This window comes from Podarcis vaucheri (genome assembly GCF_965113315.1).
Source record: "Podarcis vaucheri genome assembly, chromosome: 6".
In the NCBI taxonomy this organism is placed as follows: Eukaryota; Metazoa; Chordata; class Lepidosauria; order Squamata; family Lacertidae; genus Podarcis; species Podarcis vaucheri.
In genome coordinates this window covers 103,977,035-103,991,988 of record NC_138764.1, presented here as the reverse complement: position 1 = coordinate 103,991,988, position 14,954 = coordinate 103,977,035, and the positions used below count along the sequence as shown (strand labels likewise).

Below are 14,954 nucleotides of genomic sequence, written 5' to 3'. Positions count from 1 at the left end.
CACGCCACCTAGCCAAGACCCTCAAAGCTGACCCTCAAGTGCACAGGAAGCAGGCGGTGTTGAAGATCCAACTTCCAGCTGGGACACCTTTGGGAAACGGAATTACGGAGTGCTGTTTCTGAGGCATCTGACCTCAGAGTATAGGAAGTTGCAACACGGATCATGATTGCAAGCTGGTCAAATGGGGGAAAAACATACACAAGACCCTTAATATCGGGAGAACAGCCTTTCCCAAAGGTGTCATGGGCTTTGAAGACACTCAAACTCAGGACGCTCGAACTCAGTGTCCAGGCAGAACGGTGGGGGTGGAATCCCTCCTTCACGGAGTCCAAGAACACAAGAGCCCCATGAACGTAATGTCCCTCTGCTCCCTCTCACCATGTGCTGCTATTCAGGGATAGACTGCCTCTGTGCACAAAGGCTCTGCCTAACCACCATAGCTAACCACGGCCAATGGCACCAACCTCCTTCACAAGAAACACAGAACCTGCTTTGATAGCGAAGGGGTGGACTCTCTTCCGCCCAAGGCTTTTAAGCAGAGGTTGGACGTCCACCCGGCAGGGGTTCTTCAGCGGCCATTCCTGCATTGCAGGGGGTTGGGCTGGATGGCCTTTGGGGATTCCTTCCAGCCCTGTGATTCTATGGGAAGCTAGTCAAGCCATTTACCAAAGTCAAGCCTTTACCAAATGTGTCATGGGCTTTGAAGACACTCGAACTCAGGACGCAAGGGAGAAACGTGCTAAGAGAAAGGCATGCTTGGCAAATCCACACCGTGATCAACTCCTGCCCGGAAAGCAATGTCCCCACTGTGGAAGGATGTGTGGATCCAGAATTGGCCTCCACAGTCACTTACGGACTCATTGTTAAAATTGTGTTTATGGAAGACCATCTTACTCGGCTACGATTGATCGCCAAAGAAGACAAAGAGTTTGACTGATTATTTGCAACTGTTTTTCTGATGATTCCTTTATTCTATGAGATTTATGTTGTATCTGGGGCTTTCCATTACGTTCTCGTTATTTATCATTTGTGAGCGGCTTTGCGATTTGTGTGAGCAGCACAGAAATATAATAACCGAAACGAAAGAGGCAGCTGTTGCACCATCAGTGCAGCGTGGATAGTACGACTTCCATGGAGGAGTTGTGATTATTTGAGACACTGACTCTCTTTGAACACATAGGACTGGCTTTAATAGAATCTAATGCTGGAATATTTGCAGGCAGGGATGCCAAGGAAAGACCCTGCAGCAGTTCTTAGCAGGAAGGTATAAAGACGCCGGGCCGGGAGTAAGGCAGGCCGTTGCTTTTGGGCGCAGCTCAGCAAAGCTAGAGGGAAATTGGCTCCCAGAGGCCTACAGGGAGGACATTGCGTGATCGAGGTGCATAATCCCAAGCTCGTTTCAAGCAACTACAGAGGGAAATCCTCGTCCGTGGGGATGTTGAGAACAATGTCCATATCTGGGGTGCACCTGGAATGAAAAAGCAAAGGGCAAATTAGGAGAGGAAGCGCAAATGTCTGAGGCAGAAAAGAGAGGCAGAAGAGCAGCAGCAAAACTGCCGTGTCCCTTGTCTCTTTCACAAAATGGAAGTCTTCATGCAGTGCAGTAAAAACTATGGGACTCGCTCCCCTAGGAGGCAGTGATAGCCTGGGTGGCTTTAAAAGAGGATTAGACAAGTCTGTGAAGGAGGAGAGGGCTCTTGAAGGCTACTAGCCAAGATGGCTCTCATCTGCCTCCACATTCGGAGGAAGTGATGCTTCTGAATGCCAGTCGCAGGAAACCACAGGAGGGGAGGGGGCTCAGATCCTGTTTCTGAAGCTCGGGCCGCAGTTACATGCTGATCCAAGGACCGGAGTTCGCCCAGCTACTGGCCGGTGGGCTGTAGCCAGCTGGGGGCCTGCCAATTGCCCCCGTTTCCTTGATCGCATCCCAACAACATGTACACAGTTGCCTTATCTTGCATCGGGATCTAGGCCACTACTCCCTGGGCCTGGTGGTGGCCCAAACAGAAATGGCATGAGAAAACTGTGATCAGATCCCCTGGTGTTCTGCTTTTTACTTAAAAGCATCTGCCAAGGTTTGTGGGTTTGTTTGCAGCAACAACACCGGGGAAGGGAGCGTTTGAGAGCCTTCGCTCAACGGCAGAGCATGTGCTCTGCGTGTGAAAGGTCCCAGGTCAATCTGCAAGTAGGACTGTGCCCGGTCTGAAAAGCTCAAGAAAATTGCCTGTCGGAGGAAGACCACAATGAGCAAGATGGGCCAATGGTCTAACTGGGTCACAGGGAGTTACTTGCTGCTGCCACACCTGTTGGCTCTGCCAACCTGTCTTGGCCCCTGTGGGCATTGCACTGGAAACTCCCAATGTGGGGAAGTAATTGACAAAAAAGTCCTCAAGGAAAATCCGCAACTTTGCTTTTTTCCACCGTGGTAACAAGGGGAGGGGGTTCAGATCCTGCTTGCAGGTTTCTCACACACATCTGGGTGGCCTCTGCGACAACAGGATGCAGGACTCGATTAGGGATGGGAGATATATCGATATAGCGTCCAAAACTGGTTTCATCATTTCAGACCTGGCAACACATGCCAAAATCACAATGTGGGGGAAACCGTGAAGCCAGCCAATGCTTCTCTCAATTCCTGCAGCCCTTGTTCAACTCTGCCGGCCCAGCTCTCCCCTGCCTCATGTAGGGGGGCAGCGCATCACAAGAGGAGGCGCCAGCAAAAATCAAGACGCAGGAAAAACCACGAAGGCAGCCAAAGTCTCTACATAGCTCCACCTTATTTCAGACATTGTGCTATATCGTTATACAGTGGTACCTCGGGTTACATAAGCTTCAGGTCACAGACGCTTCAGGTTACAGACTCCGCTAACCCAGAAATAGTACCTCGGGTTAAGAACTTTGCTTCAGGATGAGAACAGAAATAGTGCTCCAGCGGCAGCGGGAGGTCCAATTAGCTAAAGTGGTGCTTCAGGTTAAGAACAGTTTCAGCTTAAGAAGGGACCTCCGGAATGAATTAAGTACTTAACCCGAGGTACCACTGTATATAGCAATGTTTAGCTGGTGATCTATCACGTTGTTGAAAACCAGATATTGCCCAGCCCTAGACTAGGATCTGCTTATGTCCTTGTGATTGGCAGCAGGAAGCTGGCAAGGAGGACAGGAACCAAAGTGGCCCAGTCAATTCTCATTGTCTAAAAACAGGGTCCCACAAGAGACTATGAAGCTGCAGACTCCTTTATTCCACCATGTAAACTGCTAGAGAGCCGCCCTGCTTCTTCCTGCTTTTCAGTCCCTGGGGCAGCCCCTTGGCCAACGCAACGCAACGCATCACACACACACACGCTTGCTCAGCGTGAAAACATGGCCCAAAGTGCCCCCAGAAAATGCTACTGCTTGGGACACAGGCTAAGGGACCTACTTGGGTCTACAGAGGAGGACATCTGCAAAGATCACTTCCCGCGGATCCCTAGTGGAGTGATGGAGCGTGTTGAGGTTCTTGTGCAACGCGGTGACGTCTTTCACCAGTCCAGCAATTACCTGAAAGGAGAAAGAAGCAAGTCAGGGAGATGGGTGAAGAGGGTTCTAGCCCACGAAAGGTGACGCCATAACAAGCCCACGAGTCACTGAGGTGCCGAAAGACTTCTTGCTGCTGTTGTAACAACTCCTGCCCTCGCAGGCCGGCCCCAGACACTTCCCATTCCCCTGCTCCAAATTGCCTTCCCCCTCCACGGAGTTTTAAACACGTCGGGCTTCCAGATCATAAGCTCACCACTTACTCACAGGTAACTCTGAGGGTGCCCTATTGCTGCCTCCGCCGAGTCGTAGAGAAAACCTCTGCCTGAGTTTAGCTACCACCATCAGGCCGAGCCGGAGATGTGGAAGATTCTCTCCACATGATGATCCAGTTATTTTAGCTCCACCTTCAGTCTACACTCGGCTCAGGATCTCAGCCGACAATCCACCGGGGGTGGCGTTTCACGTTCATCGCGAAAGATAGAACTCCCTCCCAAGGCACCTGCATGCCAAAAACCAGCCTCCCCTCATTCCAGCTCCAGTTGTGAGATCGTTCCCCAGGGATGTTCGGAGTAAGGACCAGTCAGGGTGGAGTAACCAGGAACACTAAGCCCCTTCTCAGGACTCAGTACACCTCAGAAGGTGCTGGACTCTCCTTCACTGGTTGGATGGTCATCTGTCAGGGATTCTTCAGCTGCGATTCCTGCATTGAAGGGGGCTGGACAAGATGGCCTTTGAGTTCCCTTCCGATGCCACAATTCTATGACAAGGAGTGTTGGGAGGTACCAGCTGGTACTCAAGGAAGACACCCCACCCCACCAAGGAGGAAGGCTCAGAGCCCAGAGATTGCTGGTGGGACACTGAGGAGAGGTCATAGGAGCAAGGGTTGGATGCTGAAGGAGCAACAGGGTTTAGTGAGCAGGGAGAGCCGGAGATAGAGAGCAGTTCAGACTCTGAGGCTGAAGCAGAGGAGGGTGGAGATCAAGAGACTGCTGAAGAATCCAGGGAGTCTCCCTCTCCTGCTGAGACAAGCTCTCCCCTCCCCACCCCGTCTCCAAGAGTACACAGGACAATGAGGAGGGCAAGACAGAGACCAAAGTTGCGCAGATGCAGTTTGGGGCTGCTGGGGAAACATCTGGGAGAGGAGGAGCCTTAGAAAGGGTGGAAAGCAGGGGCCGTCAGTCCTGCTCTATAGGGGCAAGACCTATTGGGAAGGGTTGCTGAGTTTTATGTTCACTTCCTTGAATAAAAAGTGAACTTGGCTGGCAACCGGCTCTGCTTCATCTGGCTCCAGCCCTGACACCCCAGCCCAGACATTGGCAGAATTCCCCGCCGAGCCGTTTGCTGTCGTCCCCAAGCCTCTTGCCTCCTTTTGTTTGCTTATTTGTCTTTTCAGCTCCAAATTGTTCTTATCCATCTGGTGAAGGCCGTCCTGGTATTCCATCAGTTTCTTCTGCACAGAGAAAGGGGGAAATGCGATTTAGAAGCAAAGATGGACAAAGGATCCCGGAAGTCAACAAGGGGGTAGGTACCCTGAGCCCCTGGAAGGTGCGAGTTCCCAGAGGACAGTTCGACAGATCGCTTTGCCAAGCCGCACGCTGTGGCTCAATTGACACTCAAGCTGCCACTTGACTATCATAAATCAAATCATTTTTCAGAGGGCATGAATCTCAATGCCAGAGATCGGGGGCGGGGGCGGGGGGCCGGACTATTCCTCCTGCACTTTCTGCTCCAGTAGAGAGAAGAGCATTTCCCAGATATTTTGAATTATATATGCATATATGTGTTAAGATATTCCGTTCCACCTTAAGAGGAACAGGCTGTTGTGTGTCACATGCCTGTTTACATTCCAGCACAGCATGCTGGGAACTTCCGTTTGAGTATAAAAAGGTAAAGGGACCCCTAACCATTAGGTCCAGTCGCGGCCGACTCTGGGGTTGCGGTGCTCATCTCGCTTTATTGGCCAAGGGAGCCGGCATACAGCTTCCGGGTCATGTGGCCAGCATGACTAAGCCGCTTATGGCAAACCAGAGCAGTGCACAGAAATGCTGTTTACCTTCCTGCCAGAGCGGTACCTATTGATCTACTTGCACTTGGACGTGCTTTTGAACTGCTAGGGTGGCAGGAGCAGGGACCGAGCAACGGGAGCTCACCCCGTCACGGGGATTCGAACCACCAACCTTCTGATCTGTGCTCTGTGGTTTAACTCACAGCGCCACCCATATAGCTTTTGTTTATGCTGTTTGCTTGGACACGAAGGGGAGAAGACATATTTTTCCTTTGTCCTGATGCTGAATAAAATGCCTGTAAATACACTTTACACAGCCCCTAACCTGCCCTTCTGTTGTGAAGAGCTGTTTTCTTTGCTGGCTTGCGTGCTCAGCTTCTGAAGGTTTCTGAAGCTCGGGTCGCAGTTACATGCTGATCCAAGGACCGTAGTTTGCCCAGCTGCTGGCCGGTGGGCTGGAGCCAGCTGGGGGCCTGCCAATTGCCCCCGTTTCCTTGATCGCATCCCAACAACATGTACACAGTTGCCTTATCTTGCATCGGGTCATCAGTGGATCTAGGCCACTACTCTCTGGGCCCAAAGAGAAATGGCATGAGAAAACTGTGATCAGATCCCCTGGTGTTCTGCTTTTTACTTAAAAGCATCTGCCAAGGTTTGTGGGTTTGTTTGCAACAACAACACCGGGGAAGGGAGCGTTTGAGAGCCTTCGCTCAACGGCAGAGCATGTGCTCTGCGTGTGAAAGGTCCCAGGTCAATCTACAAGTAGGACTGTGCCCGGTCTGAAAAGCTCAAGAAAATTGCCTGTCGGAGGAAGACCACAATGAGCAAGATGGGCCAATGGTCTAACTGGGTCACAGGGAGTTACTTGCTGCTGCCACACCTGTTGGCTCTGCCAACCTGTCTTGGCCCCTGTGGGCATTGCACTGGAAGCTCCCAATGTGGGGAAATAATTGACAAAAAAGTCCTCAAGGAAAATCCGCAACTTTGCTTTTTTCCACCATGGTAACAAGCTTATAGCCCAGGAGACGATCTCTCTGGACCTCTGGCCAAGTGAGGAAGCCCAGACACACTGCACAGAGAGTAGACAACCCTAACCAGCCCCACCCAGACCCATCCACTGGGCAAAGCACAGACAACCAGCCCTGCCCCACGGACCTCTGTAACGCGCTGCAAAAAGCGCTCCCGCTCCTTTTGCGTCTTCGTTGCCATATTGTCCAGGTACTTTTTGAACACATCCTCCATTTCCTCCAGTTCGTCCTAGGGGCGGCAAAGCAGGAAAAGGGATCAAACCCGTACCCAAGGGCTCTTTGCTGCCAGCCCTGTGCCCAAGAAGGCAAGGCAGAGGCCAGCAAGGGCTCCCTCAGCTCACCTGTTGCTCTTCGTTCAGGTTTCGGACGCTGCGCATCAGCGAGGCTATCTGGACGGCTTTCACCGGGTACTCTTTGTCCATGTAGGTTCTCAGGATGTTGAGCTCCTCCTGGAGGACGTGCACTTTGGCCTGCATGCGTTTCATCTCCTGATCCAGTTCTGGAGGAGGAGGAAGAGGGCGAGGCAAGAGGAAGAAGATAAAAGCAAATGTTGTTGTTGCTGTTGTTTCTATACCGCTTTATATTTTTAAGAAAAAATCTCAAAGCAGTTTACACCACATTAAAATGTCAAAGAAAACAACCCAGAAGAAAACATTACTGAAGAAAGTCAAATATATATACAGTCAAAGCAACATAATTAACTAAAACATTGTCTTAACGATTTCAAAATAAAAATTGCAAAGGAGGTCAACTACAGAATACGTATTTAATACAAACAAATTTAACCCCAAAAAATCCTAAACATTTCAAAAGAAAACGTTATTAAATGAGGTCAAATATAAAATGCACATTTAAAACAGCAGAATTAACAAGAGAATAAAACATTCCTCTTCTCCCAGGCCTGTGGCTAATTAAAACAATCTATGGTATTTAAAACTGTGTGTGTAACAGGGCATTGTTTGCATTTGTTACTATGATTTGTATTTTTCTGTTTTCTGCTAACTTTCCACTACAGCTAAATCCAAAGATCTCCTTGGGTTTACTGGTTTGGGCTCCTTCTCTGCCCCACCCAGCTGGGAGCAGGCAGGGTATCTGAGATCGCGTGCTGCTTACTTCCCAAATTCTTCTCCACCGTTTTCTCTGCTGCCGCAAGATCTGCTTTTGCTACACCAGCTTGGTTCTGACTTGAGTCCTGAAGAGATCGGATGATTGTCTGCAGAGACAGAAGCAAAAGGCACCAGTTCTTGGGACCACCAAGAACCAAAGCTAGTTCATGAACCACTTGCAGCTCCTAGTTTGTACAGAAAAGTAATTTCGGGATTCCACAGGGTGGGAAAGACTCTGACCTGAAACCCTGGGAAGTCACCGCTAGTCAAGACAATCCTGTGCTAGATGGACCGTTGCAGGGGGCTGGAATAGATGGCCTTTGGGTTTCCTCTCCAAATTTACTATACAGTGGTGCCTCGCAAGATGAAAAGAATCCGTTCTGTGATTCTCTTCGTCTAGCGGTTTTTTCGTCTTGCGAAGCAAGCCCATTGACGGATTAGCGGATTAGCGCTATTAGCGGCTTTTAGCGGCTTATCTGCTGATCGGATCAGCTGCTTAGCGGCTTAGGAAAAAGGGGGGGAGGAAAAAAAACCCGCAGGAACTCGCAAGACATTTTTGTCTTGCGAAGCAAGCCCATAGGAGATTCGTTTTGCGAAGCACCTCCAAAACGGAAAACTCTTTCGTCTAGTGAGTTTTCCGTCTTGCGAGGCATTCGTCTTGAGGGGCACCACTGTACTATGATTCTATGACCAATACTCTGACACAGTATCAGGCAGCTTCCTATGTTTCTAGAAGCACAGAGAAGCTGCTTAGTTCAAGCAAAGGGCTGGGATTCAGGAGCTTCCCTTCCATGCTGTCAGATGCTGTGTGGTGGTTGCTCGTGAGTAACCAGGCAGGACTCCGACCTGTCTTTTACAGGTTTTATTGTGCAAACTATTTACAGTGCAGATACACAAAGTTCATGTCCGTCTTAGTCACTTGCAGAATCTGGGAGTGGCCCCTTCCGGTTTCCCCCCAACATAAGAACTTAAGACTCCCCAAATCTCCGCCTCCCCTCCTTCCGTTTCACCCCTCTGCGCAAGCTGGGCGATGGAAGGGTCGTGCGTTCCTCCTGGCCAGACTGGCTAGGTGGGGCACTGGGACTCTCCGCAGCATCCTCAAGTTCCTTCCCAGCTTGGCTGCCCCCTTCCCTCTCTTCTCCACTGGAGGTGTGGCTTTCCCCACTGCTAGAAGAGGCACTGCTCCTCAGGAGTTTTGGAGGCTCTCTGTAGCCCAACTGCGCTCCTGCCTCCCTCCCCTGTTCCGATGGCAGTCCCCTGACACGTGCCAATTATCACTGGGTACAGCCACATGGCCCTGACACAGAGCTATTCAGGTGTCTAAGCCCACTTCCTGACTACACCAGCCTTACCCTAAACATGTCGTACTGCTGGAGAAGGCCCCTGGCCTGGACGACGGTGTCTGCATCCATCTCCTTGATCTCCTCCATCAGCGCCCGGTTTTTCTCCAGGAGAAAGTTGGAATGGCGTTTTATTTCTTCCAAGCTGTTTGTCTTGTGCTTGATAAACCGCTGGGGAATTTTTGGAAGGAAGGGGTTACCAAACATCTCACCTCTTCTTCTTCTTCTTTTTTTTAAAATATATTTTTATTGAACATTTTTAACAAAACAAATTATCAATCAATAAATCCAATTACATTTCTCCCCCTTTTTATTCCCTCCCATCCCTCCCGCTCCCACCCTCCTAAAACTTCTCTCAGCTCCCCTGTTTTGTTTGCACATATTATTCTCTGCATGTTAAAAAGTTGTGCATATCATTACCTTATCTATCCTATGTTCTACTAATATATTTGAGAATGTTTATTCAAAACCTGCCAAGGAATCCAAGACCTTTTGTTGTCTTTATAAATAGTTTGTTAAAAGTTCCCATTCTTCCTTAAAGTCACAATTGTCCTTCTCTCGCAGTTTACGTATATGTTAACTTTGCCAATTCCGCATAGCTCATCAGTTTTTCTTGCCACTGTTCTTTCGTTGGGACTTCCTTGTTCTTTTCAGCTCACCTCTTCTTAACGCCACCCAAAACCGGAGGATGCCAGCAGTCCAAGAATGCTGCAACCCTCCCTTTTCCACTGTCGTGGAAATTGCGCAACTGGTTCCCATCACCAAATTTGGAGTTTCTGGTAAAAAATGCAGAAATCAAATCTACACCTGATTCTGGGCACACCCCAAGGCTTTTACTTGACTACATGGAGTCCTGTGTCCAGGACCGCAGTTTCAGAAGGATACTGACAAGCTGGAAGGTGTGCAGAGGTGACCAAGATGGTCACCGGTCTGGAAACTAAGCCTGATGAGGAACAATTGAGGGAGTTGGGTATGTTTAGCCTGGAAAAGAGGAGGCTGAGAGGAGACAGAATAGCCATCTTCAAATATCTGAAGGGCTGCCACATGGAAGATGGAACGAGCTTGTTTTCTGCTGCTCTGGGGGGTAGACCCTGAACCAGTGGATTAAAATTATAAGCAGATTCCAACAAAACATTACAAAGAACTTTCTGAGGGTTAGAAGAAGAAGAAGAGGAGGAGGAGGAGGAGGAGGAGGAGTTTGGCTTTGATATCCCGCTTTATCAATAACCGAAGGAGTCTCAAAGCAGCTAACATTCTCCTTTCCCTTCCTCCCCTACAACAAACACTCTGTGAGGTGAGTGGGGCTGAGAGACTTCAAGAAGTGTGACTGGCCCAAGGTCACCCAGCAGCTGCGTGTGGAGGAGCGGGGAAGCGAACCCGGTTCACCAGATTACGAGTCTACCGCTCTTAACCACTACACCACACTGGCTCTCTTTATTTTGGAAAAATGGAAAGTTAGCGCTGTTTGACAGTGGAATGGACTCCCTCGAAGGTGGTGGACTCTTTATCACTGGAGATTTCTAAGCAGAGGCTTGATGCCCATCTGTTATGGGTTCGATAGTTGTGCTTCCTACATTGCAGGGGGCTGGAGCAGATGACGCTTAGGGTCCCTTCTAACTCTACAATTCTATGTTTCTAGACCATCCCTATGTCTGTATCAGCAGCACCTGATGCCGCAGGGTTCAACGCAGGGTATCGCTTTATGTACCTGAATGATTCTGATATTCTCCAGTCTCTTGGCCCGGGCCATTTCCTTTGTCATATTTAGATTCCAAGTGGACTTCTGTCGCATAGAGGGCATCATTCTCACAACCGTCCTTGCAGTCGTTGCCCATTCTGAAACAGAAAAGTGGCATGAATTCGTTTTGGGTAAAACACCCAGTTTACAACTGCTGGGGACAACATGGCAGAGAAGGGGAGAATGTGCTGAAAGTTTCTCCAGCCCGGAAGAGTTTGGGGTAGCAACAAACTCCTCCTCCTCCGCCCAGGGGGCGGAGTTCAAGCACACAAGCAAAACCTTTCCCAACCTATTTTCTTCTCTTTCGGCTTTTCTGGAGAACTGACACCCCCTTTCTTCTTCAAGTCCTTTGATGCCGAAATTGGAGGCATGTTTAATTTCAGTGCCGACTTCCGTGCCACATTGTCTCTTTGCCATTTGCTGTAATCCTAAAAGCGACACAAGAAAGGGACAGGCTCATATGGAGGAAGCAGACAATATTCAGCAGAAGAACACCCTTTAAGACAAAAAAAACAAACAAACGGAAAAAGGCCCTAAAAGCAAACGTATCCCTGGGCATGTGCAGAGTGCCTTTCTGTTTGTGAAGCAAACTGTTCCTTGCCTGTCTGAAGAGAGTGTAATCTAGTGTTCCGCACCTCAGCCTATTCCCCTAGAATGGCAGGGGAGCCAGAAAGGCTCTGCTGCTTCTCACAAATATCTGGTAGTCATTCAACTGGGAGAAAGCTCAAGGGAGATCAACACATGCAATGACCTACTGGTTATATAAGGGACAAGGTGATCTCTCAAACATAGGACCTTATAGGTTCATATCAACACCTTGAATGTTTTTATGCCACCAATCTTATGCAGGCAATTAAGAAATCATCTTTCTGCATTTTCCAATTCTATTTTTTTATTGTGTATAGATATTCTTGCAAAATGCTTTGATATCTATTTTATTTATGCTCTTATTAAATTTGCATACCACCTTTCATCTGTAGATCCCAGGGTGGTTGATAACAGAAGACAAAATGAGAATTCAAAATACATAGTAAAACAAAAACCGTAATAAAACGAATCCTTAATCGCTCTCCCACAAACACATTTAATACAGTAGTCTGTGATATAACTTGTCTGCAAGTACTTTTATAAATATATATGTAAATACATTTGGGGAAGAAAGAAGTGTGGGCAAACTGGATTTAGTTGTTTTATTATTCTTTATTCAACTAATTAGTCGCTTTGCTTACAAAATGCAAACTCACAGCGACTTACAATATAGCTGCTGTACCGTTTTGTAAAATTGCCCCCTCCCCACTTTCTGGGACTCACAGTTTGTCTTATGGAGCTGATGAGGCTCTTGGGGAAGATAGTTGGACTCTGGAAAGCCATCTTTGGAGCCCGTGGCCAGGCGGGAGGGAAGGAAGTCGACGGGCTCTAAAGAGTCAAATAAGAAAAGTGGATAATAATAATAAGAATTTATTATTTATACCCTGCCCATCTGACTGGGTTTCCCCAGCCACTCTGGGTGGCTTCCAACAAAACACTAAAATACAATATCCTATTAAACACATTAAAAGCTTCCCTAAACAGGGCTGCCTTCAGATGTCTTCTAAAAGTCTGGTAGTTGTTGTTCTCTTTGACATCTGGTGATAGGGAGTTCCACAGGGCGGGCGCCACTACCGAGAAGACCCTGTGCCTGGTTCCCTGTAGTTTGGCTTCTCACAGTGAGGGAACCGCCAGAAGGCCCTCGGAGCTGGACCTCAGTGTCTGGGCAGAACGATGGGGGTGGAGACACTCCTTCAGGTATACTGGGCTGAGGCCATTTAGGGCTTTAAAGGTCAGCACCAACACTTTGAATTGCGCTCCATAACGTACCAGGAGCCAATGTAGGTCTTTCAAGACCAGTGTTATGTGGTCTCGGCGCCTGCTCCCAGTCACCAGTCTAGCTGCCACATTCTGGATTAGTTGTAGTTCCCGAGTCACCTTCAAAGGTAGCCCCACGTAGAGCGCATTGCAGTAGTCCAAGCGGGAGATAACCAGAGCATGCACCACTCTGGCAAGACAGTCCACGGGCAGGGAGGGTCTCAGCCTACGTACCAGATGGAGCTGGTAAACAACTGCCCTGGACACAAAAGTAGCCTGCGCCTCCATGGACAGCTGTGAGTCCAGAATGACTCCCAGGCTGCGCACCTGGTCCTTCAGGGGCACAGTTACCCCATTCAGGACCAGGGAATCCTCCACACCTGCCCGCCTCCTGTCCCCCCAAAACAGTACTTCTGTCTTGTCAGGATTCAGCCTCAATCTGTTAGCCGCCATCCATCCTCCAACCGCCTCCAGACACTCACACAGGACCTTCACCGCCTTCACTGGTTCTGATTTAAAAGAGAGGTAGAGCTGGGTATCATCTGCATATTGATGAACACCCAGCCCAAACCCCCTGATGATCTCTCCCAGCGGCTGCATATAGAGGTTGAAAAGCATGGGGGAGAGGACAGAACCCTGAGGCACCCCACAAGTGAGAGCCCAGGGGTCTGAACACTCATCCCCCACCACCACTTTCTGAACACGGCCCAGGAGGAAGGAGCAGAACCATGGACAGCTGTGAGTCCAAAATGTCTCCCAGGCTGCGCACCTGGTCCTTCAGGGGCACATTTACCCCATTCAGGACCAGGGAATCCTCCACACCAGCCCACCCTGTCCCCCAAAAACAGTACTTCTGTCTTGTCAGGATTCAACCTCAAACTGATGTGAACCTCAATAACGATGTGATTATATATGTTTAAATGGAAAATTATTTGGGGTGTGGGAGGGGGGTAAAATAAAAAATAAAAAAATGGAAAATTATTTTAATAACAGTAATAATGGTTCCAGTTACAGGTAGGTAGCCGTGTTGGTCTGCCATAGTCAAAATAAAAAAATTCCTTCCTGTAGTTCTTGGTAAGAACTAACTTAGTTGGTCTTTAAGGTGCTACAGGAAGGAATTTTTTTAGTAATAATGGTGATGGTGATGACAGTAATAATAATAATAAAACATTGAATGGCCCTTTTCGGGAGAGAGGCGGACCAAGCGCAACCTCCCCGCTTGTTCTTCTGGACCTTTGGATCCCGCTGCCCTGCCGGGCTCCAGTCGCGTCTCCCGCCAGCGCCGCTCCCCCTCAAGGATAGACTGCCCCTGGCCAGGGAGGCTCCACGCGGCCTTTACCTGCTGCCGCTCCCCGTCGCGCTTTCGCCCAGCCTCCCGCGTCTCCTAGCAACCGGCGCGGCCGGCCGCCGTCTCCATGGCAACCGAGGGAAGTACGGAAGCCGAGCAGGGGTGGCTGAGCCTAGCGGGGAAACCGTCCGCAAAGTACCACACGCTCTCGGAAGCGTTGCGCACCCTAAAGAGCCATCGGCGTGGAAAGGATCATCTCCTCCTCCTCCTCATCCTCCCTGCCAGAAACCGTTTGGAAACATGTAATTCCGTATCTGAGATTTCGGCTTCCCTCTTTCGCGCTCCCCGCAGAATTCTTCGCCTCCAGGGATCGGGTACTTTATAGTCGGTCCCTGGAGGTAAGGAAAGCCCCGCCCCGGCAGTGGCCACGCCTCCGCCCTCCAGCATTTCGCGCATGCGCGATCGCCCTTTTACACACGTGCGTTTCTCGAGATGGTGCGGCAGGTTGCAGACGTTTCAAAAGCATCTTATTGTATGTTGATTTGTCTATTTCCCCGCTCTCCTCTGCAAAGCAAATTGCACCGAAGGAAACGCCTTGTCTTCTTAAGTTTCAGCCCCATATTTCCCCACCCCGTTAGGTAGAAAGCTGCTCTATGTTGAGTCAGGCTGCTGCTCAATTTAGCGCTGTATAGACAGCATCTTAAAAAGCAGAGACATCACCTTGCCAACAAAGGTCCGTATAGTTAAAGCCATGGTTTTCCCAGTAGTGATGTATGGAAGTGAGAGCTGGACCATAAAGAAGGCTGATCGCCGAAGAATTGATGCTTTTGAATTATGGTGCTGGAGGAGACTCTTGAGAGTCCCATGGACTGCAAGAAGATTAAACTGATCCATTCTGAAGGAAATGAGCCCTGAGTGCTCACTGGAAGGACAGATCGTGAAGCTGAGGCTCCAAGACTTTGGCCACCTCATGAGAAGAGAAGACTCCCTGGAAAAGACCCTGATGTTGGGGAAGATGGAGGGCACAAGGAGAAGGGGACAACAGAGGACCAGATGGTGGGACAGTATTCTCGAAGCTACTAACCTGA

At 49.3% G+C, this 14,954-nt stretch overlaps 1 protein-coding gene across 2 annotated transcripts; it reads right to left on the bottom strand.

Annotated features, from left to right (window-relative positions):
• Nucleotides 1–1,167: 1,167 nt before the first annotated feature.
• Nucleotides 1,168–14,030, bottom strand: LOC309534213 (uncharacterized protein C20orf96). 2 transcript variants are annotated; one of them, XM_082226352.1, is made up of 11 exons: nt 13,918–14,030; nt 12,045–12,149; nt 11,023–11,161; nt 10,704–10,831; nt 9,008–9,166; nt 7,663–7,762; nt 6,891–7,048; nt 6,677–6,778; nt 4,880–4,966; nt 3,419–3,537; nt 1,168–1,468 (listed from the first exon to the last, which is right to left on the bottom strand). In XM_082226352.1, the coding sequence occupies exons 2-11, from the start codon at nt 12,102–12,104 to the stop codon at nt 1,408–1,410; spliced, it is 1,113 nt and encodes a 370-aa protein (XP_082082478.1). In that variant the 5' UTR covers nt 12,105–12,149; nt 13,918–14,030; the 3' UTR covers nt 1,168–1,407. The 2 variants fall into 2 exon arrangements, with proteins under 2 accessions (XP_082082478.1, XP_082082479.1); XM_082226353.1 differs by having other exon boundaries at nt 13,812–13,933.
• Nucleotides 14,031–14,954: the final 924 nt, after the last annotated feature.